Consider the following 20,916-nt stretch of genomic DNA (forward strand, 5'->3'; position numbering starts at 1 on the left):
GACAAGTGACCGTACTCACTTGCAAATGAGCAGTACAGACTTCCCTCTCTGTCCCGCCCTCGCGTCAAGACGTCAGAGGGCAGAACAGAGAGGGAAACGGAGTTGAATTGTCAGACGCCGCCTGGAAAGGAATATCGCACGAAACAACCTCCACTCTCCCCCCCCATCCCCGCCCCCTCCCCCCTCTGTGCCGGGCCCCCTGCACTGACCGTGCCTCTCACCTCCGTGTGGAAGCGCTGCAGGCAGCAGCGCTTTCACACGGAGGTGAGAGGCGCTATCAGGTCAGTGCAGGGGGGCCCGGCACAGAGGGGGGAGGGAGCGGCGGCGATGAGGGTAGCTGGGCAGGGGGGAGAGGCCATGGTTGCTGGACTTGGGGTGAGAGCAGGGCACAGAGGAGGGTTGCTGGACATGGGGGGAGGGGGGAGACCAAGGGAAAGAGGAGGGTCGCTGGAGATGGGGGGGGGGAGGATCGGTGGACGGGGTGAGGCTAGGGGAGAGAGGAGGGCTGCAATACTCGCCCGTTTTTACGGGCTTAACGGCTAGTAGAGACAGATACGGAACTTATAGAGGTTAGACCCTCTGCAAGTGAAAGGACAGGTTTTTTTTTCTTTGTTTTTTGTGTTAATAGGATAGAATAAAAAGGGGGTGAAATAGAATAAAGGAGTCAATAATTTATCAGGAAGATATTAAGAGATATTAAGAGCAGGACACAGGTAACCTCAGTTACCAATCAAACCAAGTCTGAAAATGCCCAGCGCATTATAACAAATTACTACTCTACCTATGAAAGGTTATTCAGTTATTATACTTCCTCTGTGTACATCTGTATGCTGCACAAGCTGGTGTTGTTTAAAATATAAGTGAGATTAAATAAAAATGCTACCAACAATAAGCACGACAACGTGGATGCATCAATTTATAGCTGGGCTCCCTCCCCCTGACCTGACTTGCTTACTGCTGTCTTCTCTTCTGCCTCCTCCTCTCTGGTGGCGGCTGTGGGTACCCCTCCTCCTGATGATCTGCTCTCTATCTCAGAGAGCAGATCAGGAGGGGACCCACCACCAGAGCCAACACCTAGGTCCTTGCAGTCGCCTCTGGCTGAGAAGCACAGCTGCTGCGGGGCGTAGCGGGCCACGCAGAGAGAGTGTATCAGTCTGAGTCGAAAGAGAGAGAGAGAGGAAAAAAGGTGCACGCCAGATCTCGCCTTCTGTTGGTCCATTAGGACCAATAGAAGGAGAGCAGTTAAGGAACAGCCAACCCAAGACCGCAGTGATGAAAAATCACCAACTTGTGAAAAAATAGCCCAAAAAGCTGCGACCCATGGGCTTTCAAAAATCCACCGGGAGGAGCGGAAAATAACCCAATTCCACAGGTTTACCATGGAATTGTCAACTTTGCTTGCCAGTCAGGGTTTCAGGATATCCACAGTGAATATGTTTGAAAGAAAGTTGCATATAATGGAGGTAGTGTACGCAAATCAAGTTCATTCATATTTATTTATTTGTTACATTTGTATCCCACATTTTCCCACCTATTTGCAGGCTCAATGTGGCTTACGTTGTACCGTGAAGGTGTTTGCCAACTCCGATAGATATCCTGAAAACCTCACTGGCAAGGGATAGTAGCTCAAACTGAGTTATATTCAAGTACACTAGATTCTACTAGAGCTACTGCTGAAACAGGTGTGAGTAAAATCCAAATCAAATTAAAAAAAATCTAGATCCTTTATGGGGGGGGGGGGGTTAATAACTCATACAAATAGTAGAGTTCTATTTGTATGAGTTATTAAGAGTTGCTTCTTGTTTCAAACTTAAAATTAGAAATCTAAACATATTGTAGCATGCATAGACTCTTCCTCGGTTTACCGTATAATATAAAAACTTTTGCTTACTTATGGGCAATTAAACGTTTTTTCACCCTGGTAGAAAGGGGGTGCAATTTCTGGAACTGTATATAAAATTTGTAATATGGATTCACTAGGGAAAATCATACAAAGCAAATTAGGTTTCTTCTTTTTTTTTTTTTTTTTACTTAGTGATCAGGATTTTGGATTGTAGGATTGTAGGTTAGATTATAGCAGGGGTTCTCAACCCAGGCCTTGGGACACACCTAACCAGTCCAGTTTTCAGGATACCCAAAGTGAATGTGTGTGAGATAGATTTGCATGACCTACCTCCATTGTATGCATATTTATCTCATACACGTTCATTGTGGGTAGCCTGAAAATCTGACTGGTTAGGTGCATCCTGAGGACTAACTGTTTTACTTCTATCATATAGTAATCTATAATTAACTCCTTAATTATAGATTAATATATGATAGAAGTAAAACGGTGTTTACCTTCTACCAAACGTTTGATTTTTTTTTTAAGTCAAGTTATCAAAGTAATAGCCCACACCTGCTTTATCTTCCTGATCTATCTGGATTTCAGTAAAGACTTTGACACTGTCCAATACAGAAGACTGGTGAACAAGAACAAATAAAATTTGTTGACGAACAACTCAGAGAGTGGTAGTCAATGGGGTTTGCTCTAATTAAGACAGTGGTTCTCAAACCTGGTCCTGGAGACACCCAGTCAGGTTTTCAGGATACCCACCATATTCATTGTGTATATCTTGAAAACCTGCTGGCTGGGGTGCCTCCAGGACCAGGTTTGTGAACCACTTACTTATGGTACATTTACAGGGAAACTTTAGCAGACAACTGGCCCCTAATTGAAGGGCCTTAGGTCTAAGTAACAAGAATTGAAACAGAGAAAACTATAGGCAGATAAAAACCATATTGCCTATCCAGTCTGCCCATCCATTTCATCTACTCTCCCTTTTACTCCCTTGCAGATCCTATTTACTTGTTCTAAGCTTTCTTAGGTTCAGTTAGTTTTGGTCGCCACCTCCTCCGCCAGAAGGCCTTTCCACAAATTCACCACTCTTTCCATTTAGAAGTATTTTCTCCGGTTACTTCTGAGTCTGTCTCCTTTCTCCATCCTGTGCCCCCTCATTCCAGAGCTTCCTTTCAATTAAATAGACTCACTTCCTGTACATAGGAAATATGATAGAGACATTTAAATACCTATCTCCCACTTTTCTTCTAAGTATACATATTGAGATGTTTAATTCTGGCTGCATGTGCTTTATGACAAAGACCACTGACCATTTTAGTAGCCACCCTCTGGCCTGACTTCATCCTGTTTATATCTTTTTGAAGGTGCGGTCTCCAGAATTGTATATAATATTCTAAATGTCTCCTTTGATTTGCCTTAGACTTGTCTGGAAACACCCAAAAACGCCAACCCCCCAAAAACATTTAACCTATGTCTAAAAAAAATTTTGTTTTAATTATCTCTATCCTTTTCCCATCTGAATGTAGCAATTGAAGGAAGAGAAGAAGAGAAAGTAGTGTGTACATCAAGACCATACAAACTATCAATATACAAGTCCTTCCAGACTTCCAGGCTCTGTACCTTCAGATCTTCTTTTTTTTTTTGTTCTGGAGGAAATATGTTTTCACTCAAAGGATAGTTTAGCTATGCTGGAGGATGTGGTAACGGCAGTTAGCGTATCTGAGTTTTAAAAACCCAGAAATAATTATGTTCCCGCCCGACCTCCGTTCACAGGATAAATCCCTCCTCTCAGTACCCTTCTCCACCACCGCCAACTCCAGGCTCCGCTCATTCTGCCTCGCCTCACCCTATGCTTGGAACAACCTTCCTGAGCCCTTACGCCCAGCCCCCTCCCTGCCCGTCTTCAAGTCTTTGCTTAAAGCCCACCTCTTCAATGCTGCGTTCGGCCCCTAACCCTTACCGTTCAGTGAATCCAGACTGCCCCAATTTGACTGCCCCTATCGGACCGACCGTTCACTTGTCTATTAGATTGTAAGCTCTTTGAGCAGGGACTGTCTCTCTTTGTTAAATTGTACAGCGCTGCGTAACCCTAGTAGCGCTCTAGAAATGTTAAGTAGTAGTAGTAAAAAATGTTTGGACAAGTTTCTGGAGGGAAAGTCCATAGTTTGTTGTTGAGATGGACATGGGAGAAACAAACCACAGCTTGCCCTGGGATTGGTAGCATGGAATGTTGCTACTAATTGGTTTCTGCCAGGTATATGTGATCTGGATTGGCCACTGTTGAAAACAGGATACTGCTAGATGGACCATTGATCTGACCCAGTAAGGCTATTCTTATGACAAGAGCCCAATGAGGTCTCCCAAAACTTCATTCATATATTTATCCAACATTTCTTCAGCTTAGACTGCAGTTTGCCTTGGAAAAATTGTAAACTGTAGATCGTTCATCCTGGAGAGATTTTCCGTTGTTTCTAGTCCCTTGTGGGTTACAATGTTATCTTTTACCAGAGTCATTTCTAAAGAGTCTAATTTATTAACCTTCAGTTCTAAAGAATCTAAAGATTTCCATTGATTTGTAATCGGAGTAGTATGTTCATTAATTCCAGAAATTCCGTAACGTGGCTCTCCACCATATTGAATTTACCAGTAAGAACTTTACACAAATTGTCTATAGCAGACCATAGGGTTTCCAATATAACTATTTCAGGTTTTTCAGTAGGCAACAATGAGCTTTGGGACGTCTAATCCTAAAGACATATCCTAGACACATCCAACATAAAGCTTCCAGATTTCAAAGTCTGCACAGTTACCTTTCCTTCATTATGTTTAGTCAAAGGAGGAGATGCCAAAAGTGGCTTAGCGGGTTCGATATCATACCACTTTCCATCCTGTGTATCCCCATGGACTCAGGAACAGTAGTTCTGGGTTGCTTCAGAACTCTGCATACTTCAGGGGTAAGAGATGTTTCTAGAGCCAAGAGAGATGCTGACTCTCCCACTCTTGCGGCGTCTTTGAGCGGTTGACTTTCTGAGTTCACCTCCAAAGACTGGCTTGTGGGAAGCATGTTTATCAGTTGGGCCAGCCACTGCAGCACTTGGAGTGCTGTCTGAACTAGGTCAGGGAAACTCCCTTTCTCCTCTTAACACTTCTGATAAACAAGTAGTCAAAGCAGGAATAACGCTACCGCTGCTCACACACCCAACCTTGCTTCTGCCATCTTGCTCCATTCCCTTTCTTTCTGGGTTATTTTATTTGCAAAAATGAAAACCCCCATCCTAACTTGGAAATATGTCTCCTTGCTACAGGTGAAAGTGTACATATAGTTGACCTCAGGTGGCAGTTCACTGCCAGAGCAGCTTCTTAAGCCCCCTTGGATCCTGCGATGTGTGAACTTATTAGCGCCATAAAAAAGTCACTGGATTATTAGCAACATCTGGTCAAGATTGAGGCATCTGATCAAGATGCCACAGTCATTTCTCAGCAGCACATAAGAAACTCTGGGATCCTTTTACTAAGTTATGGTAACAAATGGCCTCAGTGAGCCCTTCTGTAGGCCATTTTTACTGCATCTGTAAAAACCCTGATTTTTCCATTTATTTCATTAATGGCTGTGTGCTAATATTTCAGTTCTTTTACAGGCAGTATTCTAAATATTTCTTACTGGGGACCACACGCCAAAATCACATCCACTTTAACAGTGGGACTGATAAAGTGGATGTGTGCTAATATTGCCATTAGCAGGTGGCCATTTTTTAAAAATTACCATAGCAGCACTTAACCGCCACCTATTTTTGTAGACGGCAAGAGCTCCTGCATTATCTGTGCACTAACTAGTTGGCGTACGGTAATATACCAGTTAGCGCAGGAATGCCCACTCTCCACCCCAACACACCTCATAAAACAAATTACAAAAAAATATTTACTGTGCAGTTTTTGCATGTGTGTGTGTGCTAACGTGGCACTTTATTACATCCTGTGTTAGGCATGCATTAGCACCTAACACAACTTTGCAAAAGGATCCCTCTGTTCATTCAAAATATAAAAGGTGCTTTACAGTGAAATGATAGAGGTCCACATATATTTCAGTGTTAGGAATGTGGTGACAGAATTTAAATTTATATTCCCTTATTGCTTTTGCAGAAAGCGAGCTAATGGCAAACCACAAATTGGTTCCACGGGACCCTCAGGAAAAAACAAGCGAGAAGTGGAGGTGGACTCTGAAGATGCCATTTTTGGAAAGAAAGCCAAACTGGATGCATCAGCAGACGAGATGAGGTGACAGAAGGCTTGTGTGGTGTGGTTTTTTTATTTTTTTATTTTTTTTGTTTAATTTGTATTTCAAACTTGTCAGCTAGATGTAGAGAGGAAAAACAGTATATATGGAAAATTAATATACAAAAAGAAATGGAAACAGTATTATAATGAAACAATAGGTGCATAAAGGGTGAGGCCAAAAGAAAGCACATGGTTCAAAGTAAGGTACTTGAGATTAGGGCAGGATTAACGCTTTGGTGGGCCCTAGGCAAACAAGTGCAAAGCACTGGTGCCTAGGCAGACCTTCAAACTTAACTCCTCTCCTCTCAATTAACTCCCCCCCCCCCCCCCCCCAAGATTTCAGCAATTAAACTCAGCATTCATAATCATCGCAAAAAAAATTATATAAAAATGCAGGCTAAGGTATATGCTGATGGTTCTTCGTGGTTGTGTTGACCTGCTTTGACTACAGCTTCTCTTTGCTGCCCTAGGTGACCCACCATTATGCAAGATTATATGACCAGCCCTTAACAAACACATTGGAACCCCCTATCAATAATATAAATACATTTTAAATTCCCACAAAAGGTTTCTGTGTAGTTAACTGCAGAGGAGGAAGCTGTCAAAGCCTATCGCCAATGACTTCAGCCAACTGGAGGATGATGCACAGGATGGGTAGAGTACACAGACCTCTTGGAGCAGCTGTGGCTCTGTTCTTCCATCCCTTTCCTCTTTCTGCTAATAGCAGATGGATCAAGACAAAAATCTACTTTGGAGACCAATGTAACAACAGTATTTGGGCCCTAGGCACGTGCCTCATTTGCCAGTGCATTAATCCTGTCTTGCTCAAGATCTTTGTTAGAGAGGATCATTTAAAGTTTTCTAGCTTAACTTTTTCAAATAATTTAGAAGAGGAAAAAAAACGTTGCCATGTTTGAATATCTGTTGTGCTATTGTTTGGTGGTCAACTTTCAGCTTTTAATTCTTCACAACAGCCTGCTTTTTATGCTTCACATTGTAATGACAGAAGCATTGTATGGCTTGCTCTTGCCACTTAGTGCAACATGCTTTAGAAGTATTTGAAGCACATTTCTTTACACATGCACAAAGGAGGGCAATAATAGGCTTGAACCAATAGCGTACCATAGATCATTCCAGACATTTGTGGGTTATGTCCATCTACCAGCAGGTGGAGATAGAGAGAGCGTAAAAGGTCTGCTATATAGGGTCCTGTGCAGTAACCTTTTCCTCAGCGTTCTCTCTATCTAGCAGATGGATGGTCCTACCTGTGCAGCTGGTCTGGCTTCTGTTTCAATCTCCTACCTTCATTAACAACAACAAAAAAAAGCCAGATAGCTAGTGGTTTGAAAACAGAATATTAAAGATTTAAGAGCAGGCGGTTTTTGGTGGAGCATGGTTGTTAGAGCAAGTCTGCCCTTGACTCTTTGGGTACCCTGTGTTGTGAGTATTACTGTTTCCCCTCCTTATAGCTGCGGAGTCTTCCAAACACTGCTCCTGGTGTGGGAGCTGGAGAGTAGCGTATGGAGTGTATTCTGTGTGTGGTCCACGAGCAGCTGCGCTGAGCCCACAGCATTCCAAGCTTGCTGTGTTGCCCTCTCTGAAAGACGGTACTCTGGCACTGGAGGGGAGTTTGGCGGGCTATGCAGGGCTGTTGTCTTCCCACGCTCCTGTGGGTGTCATTTTTGTTTCACCGTTGCAGGGCACAAGTTCGGAGGTTGGCTTTCAGGCTGCACTGGAGATGCAGCCAGGCTTGTTGGATTCTGGACTGTTTGAGTGGGGCGCTGGGAGCTCCAGTGCAGAGGATGCCCTGTTCTTGAACGAGTTTGTGTTTCTAATGCACAAGGCCTTTCTTTTGAAGAGGCCTGGTGGCGCTCTGTCCTTGTCTCCATCGGGAGGAGTGCCCCCCTCCCAATGGTGTCACCTCGGGACCTCGATGGAATGTCAGTGGGTTCTGACCCTGGGCCAGTGGGGCCTCTTTCAAGGAACTTTGTGCAGGCTCTGTTGGGCCCCCCTGGAGGAGGGGAAATTGAAGCTGGACAAGGGGGATGAGACTATGGCAGCTCAGCTTTTTCGCAGGGAGGAGCTCCCTGCCTTTATCACAGGGGTGCTTGAGATGTTGAACATATCCCCTCAGGAGTCCCTGCCTGCGGAGCCTAGTGCTCATCCCCTCATATCGGGGATCACCCCCCCCCCCCCCCCCCAATCTTTTCGTATTCATGAGGTGTATGCCTTGATCACGGCTGTGACTAAAACTTCGACCCTGCTTATGGAGGGTGTACTGCCCTCAAGGATACACAGGATAGGAAGTTGGAGTCTGCCCTTAAGATGTCTTTTGAGGTGGCTGCCCTGGCCTTAACGGGCATTGGTCTGTGGGTCTTATGCGGCCCAGGCGTGCCTGGCCTGGGCCCAGAAGGCCTCTTCATCAGACAGGCTTGTTCAGTCCCTTCTGTCCTTGGAGGCTGGGTTGGCCTATCTGGAAGACCTCATATATGATCTTAGGGCCTCTGCTAAGGAGGTTGCCTTGGTGGTTACTGCACAGCACTGACTTTGAGGCACTCGGCGGCCCATACAGCCTCAGTCTCACCTGGCTCGATTTTGCTGTTTCGGGGCAAGCTGCTTTTTGGAGTGGATTTGAAGAAGATAGTTAAGGATGTGATAACAGTCCAAGGGTCAACATTTTGCCCGAGCATAACAACAACAACAACAACCATTTCTAAAGCGCTACTAGGGTTACGCAGCGCTGTACAATTCAAACATAGAAGGACAGTCCCTGCTCAAAGAGCTTACAATCTAAAAGACAAGAGAACAAACTAAAGACAAGTGAACAATCTTGAGGACGAGTGAACAGTTAATCTGATAGGGTGGATAGATTGAGGTATTTTATATTTCTCGAGCGGTTAGGCGCCGAAGGCAGCATTGAAGAGGTGAGTTTTAAGCAGAGATTTGAAGATGGGTAGGGAGGGGGCATGGCGTATGGGTAAAGGAAGATTATTCCAGGCATAGGGTGAGGCAAGGCAGAATGAGCGGAGCCTGGAGTTGGTAGTAATGGAGAAGGGTACTGAGAGAAGGGCTTTGTCCTGTGAGCGGAGGTTGCGGGCGGGAACATAGGGGGAGATGAGGGTGGAGAGGTAGTGAGGAGTCACAGACTGAGTGCATTTGTAGGTAAGGAGGAGGAGCTTGAATTGTATGCGATATCTGATCGGAAGCCAATGAAGTGATTTAAGGAGAGGGGTGATATGAGTATATCGGTTTTGGCGGAATATAAGACGTGCAGCAGCGTTCTGAACGGATTGAAGGGGGGATAGATGGCCGAGTGGGAGGCCGGTGAGGAGTAAGTTGCAGTAATCGAGGCGAGAGGTAATGAGAGCATGGACGAGAGTTCTGGTGGTATGCTCAGAGAGGAAAGGGCGAATTTTGCTGATATTGAGGAGGAAGAAGCGACAGGTCTTGGCAGTCTGTTGGATATGCGCAGAGAAGGAGAGGGAGGAGTCGAAGGTGACTCCGAGGTTGCGGGCAGATGGGACGGGGAGGATGAGGGTGTTATCAACAGAGATAGAGAGTGGAGGAAGAGGAGAAGTGGGTTTAGGAGGAAAGACAAGGAGCTCGGTCTTGGACATGTTCAGCTTCAGGTGGCGGTTGGACATCCATGCCGCAATGTCGGATAAACAGGCCGATACCTTGGCCTGAGTCTCCGCAGTGATGTCAGGTGTGGAGAGGTATAGCTGGGTATCATCAGCATAAAGATGATACTGAAAACCATGAGACGAGATCAGCGAGCCCAGGGAAGAAGTGTAGATTGAGAAGAGAAGGGGTCCAAGGACAGATCCCTGGGGAACTCCAACAGATAGTGGGATGGGAGTGGAGGAAGATCCATGGGAGTGTACCCTGAAGGTGCGGTGGGAGAGATAAGAGGAGAACCAGGAGAGGACAGGGCCTTGGAACCCAAAAGAGGACAGCGTGGCAAGAAGTAAATCATGATTGACAGTGTCAAACGCGGCGGAAAGATCGAGGAGGATGAGGATGGAGTAGTGACCTCTGGATTTGGCCAGGAGCAGGTCATTGCAAACTTTAGAGAGTGCCGTTTCAGTCGAGTGCAGAGGGCGAAAACCGGATTGAAGTGGATCGAGGATGGCATGAGAGGAGAGAAAATGAAGGCAGCGGCTATGAACGGCGCGCTCAAGTATTTTGGAAAGGAAGGGTAAAAGAGAAATGGGGCGGTAGTTGGAGGGGCAGGTAGGGTCAAGTGAAGGTTTTTTGAGGAGAGGTGTGACAACGGTGTGCTTGAAGGTGTCAGGGACAGTTGCAGTGGAGAGAGAGAGGTTGAGGATGCTACAGATGGCGGGGGTGACAGTATGGGAGATGGTGTTGAGTAGGTTGGTGGGGATGGGATCAGAGGAACAGGTGGTGCATTTCGAGGAGGAAAGAAGGCGGGAAGTTTCATCCTCGGTGATCTCAGGGAAGGAGGAGAAAGAGACCTGGGTAGGTTGGATGAGGGAGAGGGTTAAAGGGTGAAGAGGAGGTGGTTGTTTGGTCTGAACTCAAGGTTGATCTTTTGCACTTTGTCGCGGAAATAGTCGGCCAGTGATTGAGGAGAGAGAGAAGGGGGAGTAGGAGCGGGGGGCACTTTTAGGAGGGAGTTAAGGGTGGTGAAGAGACGACGAGGGTTGGAGCTGAGAGAATTGGTCATTTGGGTGTAATAGTCCTGTTTTGCACGGAATAGGGAGGAGTGGAGGGAGGATAGCATGAATTTGTAGTGGAGGAAGTCTGAAAGGGTACGAGATTTCCTCCAGAGGCGCTCAGCGGATCGGGTGCAGGAGCGTAGGTAACGGATGCAAGGAGTCAGCCAGGGCTGGGGATTGGTGCGTTTTGTGGGACGGGAGATTGATGGTGCGAGGGTATCCAATGCAGAGGAGAGAGCAGTATTGTAAGCGGAGACCGCTTTGTCGACAGTTGCGGAGGACGTGATGGAGGGGAGGAGATTAGAGATAGTAGATGATAAGGTGGAGGGGTCAATAGCCTGGAGATTCCTGGAGGTGGTGGTTAAAGTTGGACGGGGTGAAGGGGGGGGGGTGAAGAAGTGTGAATGTGATCAGGTGATGGTCGGAGAGAGGAAGAGCTGAGAAGTGGAAATTGGAGGGTGAGCCGGAGGAGGAGAGGACGAGGTCAAGACAATGGCCGTCACGGTGAGTAGGAGTGGTGGAGCACAGCTGGAGGTTGAAGGAGGATGTTAGGGTGAGGAACTTAGAAGCATGGGGGTCGGATAGGTCATCAGCATGTACGTTAGTCTCCGAGAATGAGGGACGGAGATGAGGGGTCAAGAAAGACAGAGAGCCAAGCATCAAAGTCGGTAAGGAAGGAAGGAAGGGAAGGATTTATCAGGGGGGGCGGTAAATGACTGCCACTCTGAGTGGTAATGGGTAGAATAGCCGGATGGAATGGGCTTCAAAGGATGAGAAGCAGTGAGATTGCGGAAGGTGGAGGGGTTGGAAACTACAGGAGGGTGAGAGTAGTAGCCCAACGCCTCCGCCGCGGCCAACTGGGCGGCGGGGCGTGTGGGAGAAGAGAGAGCCTCCATGGCAGAGGGCTGCAACTGAGGCAGAGTCTTCCGGGGAGATCCAGGTTTCGGTTAGGGCGAGCAGTTGAAGGGAGCGAGAGATAAAGAGATCGTGGGTGAGAGGCAGTTTGTTGCAGACTGAGTGGGCATTCCACAAAGCGCATGAGAAGGGGAGGGAGGAGGGGGGAAGGAGGGGAATAGAGACGAGATTGGAGACATCCCGGGATCGTTCGCAGGGATAGGACGGGGACAGGTGAGGGGGACCTGGATTAGGGTTAATGTCTCCCGCGGATAGCAGGAGGAGGGGCAAGAGAGTGCGTAGGAGGGTGGGGGAGGTCGGGCGACGGAAGCGACCAAGACGGGGTGTACTTAGGAGGAAAGGGGATGGGTTAATGGCAGGAAGGAAGTGCCGAAGGTTGAGAGCTAGGAATGAGGAGGGGGACAAGAGGGATGGTGAGGTGAGGGATGGAGGTGAATAGGGTATTGCGGTGGCGGGCAGGGTGGGAGGGCAGCAGGTAGTTCTAATGGTAGACAGTGGGAGTGGGGGGGGGAAAGAAGATTAGGAAGGGACAGGTCAAGGAAGAGAACATGGACAGGGGCCATAGGTGGTGACTGAGGTGTAACAGGTGACTGTATAGTGATTGAGGTGTTAATCAGTTAACAGGTGTTAATGGGTGCCTATGTAATGATTGAGATGTTAAGCAGATAGATAGGGCTTGACGCTAGGTTTTGGGTTGGCGATTAGGTAAGTCAATGGCTGATAGGCTAGCAGGCAGGTAGGTAAGTCAATGGCTGAGAGGCTCGCAAGCAGGCAGGCAGGTTACTCGATTTGTTAACAGGCAGATGGATTGGAGCAAGCCGGAACAAGCTGAGGCAAGCAGGAACAAGCCGGAATAGGCAGGAACAGATGGACAGGCTGGAACGAGCAGGAACAGATGAACTGAGTCAGGATGAGCAGACGGACAAGCTGGGATCAGGAAGACTGGAACGAGCTGAAACACGCTGGAGCAGAAGAATCGGAGTAAGCAAGGAGAGGCTGGGTCAGGCAGGCTGGAACACACTGGAGTTGATGGACAGCAGGGGGAAGGCTGGATCGGCGGCTGGAACTAGCTGGACACGCTGGATCCGGTGGACTGGGGCAAGCCGGAAGAAGCTGAATCAGGCGGACTGGAACACACTGGAGCCGATAGACTGGAAGGATCAGGCGGGCTGGTACAAGCTGGACTCAGGAGAACTGGAACGAGCTGGAACACGCTGGCTGGATCAGGCGGGCTGGAGCCGATGGACTGGAACAGGCGGGCTGGAACACGCTGGAGCCGATGGACTGGAACAAGCGGGGGAAGCTGGGTCAGGCAAACTGGGATCAGGAGGACTGGAACAAGCTTGAACACGCTGGAGCGGATTGACTGGAGCAAGCAGGGAGAAGCTGGATCAGGCGGACTGGAACAAACTGGGATCAGGAGGACTGGAACAAGCTTGAACACGCTGGAGCGGATTGACTGGAGCAAGCAGGGAGAAGCTGGGTCAGGCGGACCGGGACACGCTGGAGCCGATGGACTGGAACAGGCAGGGGGAAGGCTGGAACGGCGGACTGGAACAAGGTGGATCAGGAGCACTGGAATGAGCTGGATCCTGCTGGAGCCAGTGGACTGGAGCAAACACGGAGAAGCTGGATCAGGCGGACTGGAATGAGCTGGAACATGCTGGAGCCAGTGTACTGGAGCAAACAGTGAGAAGCTGGATCAGGCGAACTGGAACACAGTGGAGCCGATAGTCAGAACACACTGGAGTCGAAGGACTGGGACACGCAGGGAGAAAGCTGGATCTGCGGACTGGACAGCAGAGGGAAGGCTGGATCTGTGGACTGGGACAAGCTGGGATCAGATGGATAGGAGGACTGGAACAAGCTGGAACACGCTGGTGCAGATGGACAGGAGCAAGCAAGGAGGATCGGGCGGGCTGGAAGACACTGGAGCAGATGAGCAGCCTGGAGCCAGCAGGGGGAAAGCTGGAGCCGATGGACTGGAGCAGCAAGCAGGGAGAAGCCGGGGAGGGTGGACCGGGGCAAACTGGAGCAGCTGGGCAGCCGCACTCAGTGCCCACAAAGCAGCAGAGCAGCAAGGCGCACGGAAGTCAGGCCCGCTGTGGAAGCACAGTACCCTGCCCCGAGGACTCGGCACCGCGATGGGGGCAGGCCGCGGGAGGACGGGCAGCATGGACGTCGGGCCGCCGGAAGATCAAGAGATCCTCGGCCAGTGTGGGCAACACTGAATGCAAGCGCCAGAGGCAACCCCAAACCAGGCCCGCAGCCTGCAACCACACAGTCACCAGAGGCGCCGCGGTGGGCCCCCTGGACCGCCGGGTCGGGCCGCACCACGAGGTCGGGTGCGCACCACGAGGCCGCGGGCGAGCTTGCTCCAGCTCACCCGGGTCACTACTACTAGAATAGCTCTTGCAAGGCACTAAGTGGTGCTGAGGGTATGCCTTGAAGACTATTTCCTACAATCAGTACAGTAAGGATCCCTTGATAAATGTGGAATTTTGAGAAGGAAGGACTTAATAGAAACAGCTCTGGCAGACATTTTGTTTCTTTCCCAGGGCACTATAAATAACACACAAGCCAGAGAGAAAGTCCCTCTCCCTTCGGTTTCACATAGTCAACACAAACATCGCCAAGCCCGGAAGGAAAGTCAAGTCGCAGGGAACAGCTCCGGCAGCCCACGAGCGCCCGTTTCAATCTTTGGGCCGCCACTCGGCGCAAACTTTGACGACTGCTGCGTCCTCCAGCTCAGGAAAAAAAAAACCCCAACAGGAGCGCCGAGCCGACTCCAGAGCTCTTCCCTGTTAACGCTGCAATTCCCGGCGCTGCCAATACAGTGGCAGCAACAGCTCCAACCCCGCCGCTCTCTCTCGCTCCTTATCACACAACTACATCATCTACAACATAAGCCTAAGACTTCCGTTCTGCACTGTCTTATTTCGGGAGGCTAAACTTTATCACCCAGGGCATTCAGGGGCTTTTCAGAGACCACATTTCCAACCAAAGCAGCAGTCCTTTTGTGGGGATAGGTGCTTGGGTAGCTCCTGCTGCACTAGTTTCCCAATGATGGTCCTTAATCCATCCCCCAGAGATGATCATAGGAAGACAGCTGTCTCTCTTCCTGGGGAAATGGGCCATGATTTCGTCAGACGAGTGGGTCTTGATCCACGATGGCTACAAACTGGAGTTTGCCCGTCCTCTGTGAGATTTGTTCATAGAGTGCCCTTGCAAGTTTCCCACCAAGGTGCGAGCAGTCAGGGAGCCCTTCTCCACTCTGCACCACTTGGGGGGCGGTGCTGCCCATTCCTCTGTTGGAACAGGCTCTTGGCGGTTACTCCTTTTATTTCGTGGTGCCCAAAAAGGGTGGGGTGCCTCAGCCAGTGCTCAACCTCCAGTATGTGAACAGAGCCCTTCGGATCCGTTATTTTCGCATGCAGACCTTACAGATCGTCATCGTGGCCGTTCAGTCCAGAGAATTACTGGCTTCACTGGATATCACGGAGGCTTATCTGCACATTCCCTTTTGGCTGTCTTATCGGTGCGACGTCCGGTTTTGCGGTGCTGGGTCACCACTTTCAGTTCCGAGTGATGCCCTGTGTGGCCTTCCGGTGATCCCTTTCTGGCGGGGACCCAGTTCTGAGTCTTTTCCTACAGTGCGACAGTTGTGGCTTATATCAACAATCACAGTCATCCAGTGGCAGTGGAGGCAGCCTCTCTCATGAGTTGGACTGAGAAAAATCTTCTCTGCTTCTCAGCAGCTTGCATCACAAGATCCTTGAGTGTGAGGCAGACTGTCTTAGCAGGCACTCCTTGCGCCCAGGAGAAAAGGAACTATTCAGCCAGGGTTTTCAGCTGATAGTGGACTGATGGGATTCTCCACTTCTGGACTTGATGGCGACGAAAAGGAATTTTAAAGTTCCCAAGTTCTTCATCAGAAAGAACTGGGCTCTATGAGGATCTGTGCCCTTCTTCAGCCTTGGCCGAAGACACATCTACTGTATGTCTTCCCTTCTTGGCCCATGGTAGGTCATGTTTTAAAGGATCTCATTGTACCTGGGCCGAATAATTCTGGTAGCCCTGGATTGGCTTGATTAGACTGCTGGACAGGGATCCTCTCCATCTTCTGCAGGGACACAGCCTATTGAAGCAAGGTCTGATGCTCATGCAGGATCTATGCCTCTTTGTTCTTACAACTTGTCTGTTGAAAGGACTCAGTTGAGACAAAAAGGTTATTCTGATTTGGCCTTTGCTACCTTGCTTCAGGCTCGGAAATGCTCTACATCCATGGTATATGCAAGGATGTGGAGGACATTTGAGTTCTGGTGTTCTGAGCGTGGACTTTCTCCCTTTTCTGCTCAGATCGCGCCCATCCTAGTGTTTCTCCAAGCAGGCCTTCAGAAAGGATTGGCATTGGGTTCTCAAAAAGTTCAGGTTGTAGCTTTGGCCTGTTTCAGAGGCTGACTACAAAAGACATCTATTGCGGATTTCCCGGATATAGTTCGATTCTTGCATGGATTGAGCCACTTGCATATTCCAAGTCCAGAGTGGAACCTTAATTTAGTCCTTTGGGCTCTTCAGAAGCCTCCTTTTAGATCCACTCTGGAAGACCTCTTTGTAAGATCTTATGCTAAAGACAGCATTCTTGGTGGCTGTTGTGTCAGCGCATAAGGTTTCGGAGCTTCAGGATCCCTTTCTTCGCTTTTCGGAGGCAGTGGGCTCCCTGCGCATGGTTCTTTCCTTTCTTCCAAAAATGGTATTAGCATTTCATCTCAACCATTCTGTGGAGCTTCCATCCTTTACCAGAGGGACCGAAGAGGCTCCATTTTCTTTCTTGAAGCTTCTTGATGTGCATAGAATCCTCATTAGATATCTGGAAGTCACAAACGAGTTTCGCAAATCAGACACACTGTGCTTTGGTGGGATGGTTGAAGAAGACTATTGCGTCAGCTTATTTTCTTGCGGGGAAGCAGGTTCCTTGGGCTTGTGGACTCATTCTACAAGGCATACATCGACATCCTGGGCAGAGACTACCTTGCTGTCTCCAGCGGACATTTGCAAGGCAGCGACCTTTGTCAAGTACTTATAGGGTGGATGTTGCAGCTTGCTCGGAAGCCACTTTTGGGGCTTTGGTCCTCAGGACAGTGGTGCCAGGATCCCACCCACTCTAGAGGTTGTTTTTAAACATCCCACAGGTTCAGGAATAGTGGGAAGCTATGTAATGGAAAGAGGAATTAGGTCTTGCCTGATCATTTTCTTTCCATTAGGCCTTCCCGCTATTCCAGGTGCCTGCCAATGTTTCTGAGATGTTTTTAATTGGTGCAAAGTAATGTGTCAAATAACAACTGTCACCTTGCTTGGTGCTTCCTGAATATCTTTTGTTCTCTACAAGCTCTCTAGAGATGAGAGGTCCAACCATGTTTGCTTGTCTGGTTAGTGTTAGGTTAGTGAGTTGTTTAAGGTTGTGTTTATTCTGAGTTTCTCCTTACTGCTTGTTAATGCAAATACCGAGGAGCTGGACTGGAGAACTAAACTGAGACATCTGTTCCTTATCTCCACCTGCTGATTGATTGACACAACTGTCCCACAGGTTCTAGAATAGCAGGAAGGTTTAATGGAAAGAAAATTATTGGATAAGATCTAATTTCTCCTTGGTGGTTAGTTTTGAACTTCACCTGTATGCTCTCTTAATAGGAGAGTGCAGCTGTCGCAGTGTATTATTCAGCTTTATGGTTTCATTTTTTTCCCTCCCACAATTTGTCTCCCATAAAAGTTATGGCCGTTGACTCTGGTTACAAAAAGTGGTTCTCTTTAGAATGTCTTTAGGCTTTAAAATACTTTTATTAAGGCTGACAAAATACTCTCTTAATGGCAATGTAGCTCATTCCAGCCCTTTTGTTGATGTTCACCCTCCCAGCTAATTAGAGATGCATGAGATCCAAGTTTTCGGTCTTGAGGTTTGTTTGGTTAAGGCTAGGAATTAACGGTGGTCGTCTCCGCCCCCCCCCCCCCCCCCCCCCCCCGTTTTGTGTACTTGTTTCATTGCTGAACAACATATTGCAAACTATTTGGGAAAGGGATCTCTCCTTATTTTGTCTTGTATTGGTGTGTTCTTATGAGATGTTAGATCATTGGGGTTAAGAGTTCATGTGTGGGCTTTTGTGATAATTCTAATTTGTTGTTTTCTCTGCTTTTTGGAACTGAGTTTTGCAGACAGCAGAACTTTGCTCTTCCCTAGGAAGCACATTCGCTTACTCACAGATGAGGAAGAACTTGCTTTGACATCATTGGACATTTAGTGCTCTGTGATTTAATATCTTAAATGTCTTACATTTTTTTCTATAGCCTATCGGACCTGATGCCAAGAATAAAGGTACAGGAGGTGGAGACAGTTGAAGGCTGCACACATGAGGTAACTCAAGAGACATGTCTTGGATACTTGAGGATTATTGGCATCCCAAATAATTAGATCTGGGTATTAAGATGAAATGAGCTCTGACATGGAATTGTTGTGTCTCTTTGTTTTGTGAAAGCCTGATCTGCCTCAATTTGTCATGCTTGGCACACAATAAGTATATTCTTTCATGACTGATGTGACAGTACGAAAGCACACTTCACATGCATGAGTAGGTAATTTTATTACTAAGCGCATGTGCAAATAATTCACAGCAAACTTTAAAAGCAAAAATATGCACATACTTCAGTTTTGAAAATTACCCAGGAAAATAATGTTCAGGTTTATACCTGGTCTTTACCGTGCACTCATTTTTCTAGCTATTTCACAAACAGGTACATTTATTTGAAAATATTTGATGCAAACTTCTTGTCAGCTCTGCCACCGGAAACAACTTCACTTAGTTTAGATTGAGTTATGTATACAGGTTGTGTATGTGCCTAAGTTTACACGTATATTATATACTCAACTTTAAAAGTACCTATTTCAATGCATAAAGGAAAAATGTTTTAAATTTACTACTTTGTAGCTTTATGCCCCCTGGTCCTAATATTTTTGGAAAGTGTAAACAGATGCTTCACGTCTACCCGTTCAACTCTCCACTCATTATTTTATAGACCTCTATCATATCTCCCCTCAGTCTCCTTTTCTCAAAGCTGAAGAGCCTTAGCCACTTTAGCCATTCCTCATAGGGAAGTCGTCCCATCCCCTTTATCATTTTCGTTGCCCTTCTCTACACCTTTTCTAATGAAAAGATATCCTCTTAATTCTGTTTTCTATTTATATTTATTAACCTTTATAAACACGGGTACTATATTACTTTATCCTAAACTTAAAAATAAAAACCTTTTTTTGTACCTTTGTTTTCTGCCCATTTACTTCTCTGGTTTCTACTTTCCTCTGTCTTCTCTTTAGTTTCCCGTCCATTTAACAATTCTCTCTCCTGCTTTTCCTTTCAGCTTTCTTCAATTTATTTTTCTGCTTCTCTGCCCAGAGTAACACTTTCTTACTATCTAGTCTTCAATTTCCCTTTTTTTTTTTTACTCCGTCTATTTGCAGCTTTCCATCTTTTTTTCTTCACCCTGGCTTTCCTATTTTACTTCCCCTTAGTCTTTCACTAATCTTCCCTCTTTTTCTCCCCCTTCTATACAGTGTTTGCCTCCTATCTTTCCCTTTTCCATCATCTCCCTCCTCTTCTCCTTCTCTAAACAAGCAGCAGCAGTAACAAAACAGCATACCTCAGGAGGAATTCCAGCCCTGTATGAGCAGCTGCTGACTCTGTCCTGGAACAGGAAGAGAATGTTAGAAGGGTATGACTAGCAGCCACATGTACAGAGGCTGCGGCCCCACCAAGAGTGAGGTAGGCTGTTTTGCTGCTGCTTACAGCGGACGCTGGAGTGGCATCAGGAGGGAGGTGGGGAAGTGCTGCTTTTGCCGTGTGGCAGTCCAGATCTGCTGCACAGGATTTTGAAAAGAGGTGTGCATTCGGCGCGCATCTTAGAAGGAGAGATGTTGGACCCTGGGGGGGGGGGGGGCATGGCAGGAGAGAAAAAAAAAGTGTTGGGGGGGGGGGGGTTCGGGAGTAGAGAAGGAAAGATGTTGGACCCTGGGGGAGGGAGCAGAATAGGAGAGAGGAAAAGATGTTTGACCCTGGGAGGGGGGGGCACAGGGGAGGAGAGAGAGAAACATGTTGGACCCTGAGGGTGGCACAGGGGAGGAAAAAAGGAAAGATGTCAGACCCTGGGGGGGGGGGGGGGGGAGAGAAGGAAAGATGTCAGACCCTGGGGGGGGGGGGGGATAGAAGGAAAGATGGTCTCTGGGGGGGCAGGGAATGAGAGAGGGAAAGATGGTGGACCCTGGGGGTGGGGGAGAAGAAAAGATGGTGGAGCCAGGGGGGTGAGGGAGGAAAGAAAGAAAGAAAGAAAGATGTTGGACTCTGGAGAGGAGAGAAGCAAATATGTTGGACCCTGGGGGGGGGGGGGGGGGGGGGCAGGGGAGGAGAGAAGGAAAGATGTTGGACCCTAGGAGGGCATGGAAGGAGAGATGGAAAGATGGTAGAGCCTGGGGGAGGGGGGCAGGGGAGAAGAGAAGGAAAGATGGTAGAGCCTGGGGGAGGGGGGGCAAGGGAGGAGAGAAGGAAAGATGATGGACCCTGGGAGGTGGGGTAGGAGAGGAGAGAAACATAGGGCAGAAATAAACTGCTGGCAGGCTGGACACTGTGATTTTATTCGAGTAATCGTGCAATTAAAAATGTTTAAATTTTAATCAAAATGCAGCCCTAATATTTGTATGCTTGTGTATTCTTTTCTTAAATTATGTGCTATTTATAGTGTAACACATCTTACTCAATGGGATAACAACTGTAAAAAATGACAATACTATTTTCCAAAGTTTATTAAATCTTAAATCTATAATATTCACTCCTATAAATATGAAATTTAAATAATTGGAACCTCAGATTTCCTAATAGGGGAAATCACAATGATTTTACAACCCTCTGTCATTAATAGAAGTCCCTTATCATCATTGGTTCCTTCAAGGGAAAAAAACGAACCAGTGTAAAAAAACCAAAAAAAAAAAAACCTCCTATCTGTTGGAGAAAAACAACTGGCTCCAAAAAAATCCCTCAAATTTCTATATAACACAAGATGGAATTAATAAATATGCTTTACATATAGATCAAACAATCCCTCATTTCAAACAAAAATTGCTGAAAAAGGCATGCCCAGCAAAAAAAAAAAAAAGAAAAAAACTCA

The 20,916-nt window shown here is 47.4% G+C and overlaps 1 protein-coding gene across 1 annotated transcript in view; it reads left to right on the forward strand.

The window, feature by feature from the left end:
• The window catches only part of MTREX (Mtr4 exosome RNA helicase), a 427,098-nt gene that overhangs the window by 4,160 nt on the left and 402,022 nt on the right, over positions 1 to 20,916 (forward strand). Inside the window, 2 exon segments of the mRNA XM_030193130.1 lie at positions 5,981 to 6,115; positions 18,052 to 18,118. Coding sequence (XP_030048990.1) covers positions 5,981 to 6,115; positions 18,052 to 18,118 — 202 coding nt within the window.

This window comes from Microcaecilia unicolor, chromosome 2, assembly GCF_901765095.1.
Source record: "Microcaecilia unicolor chromosome 2, aMicUni1.1, whole genome shotgun sequence".
In the NCBI taxonomy this organism is placed as follows: domain Eukaryota; kingdom Metazoa; phylum Chordata; class Amphibia; order Gymnophiona; family Siphonopidae; genus Microcaecilia; species Microcaecilia unicolor.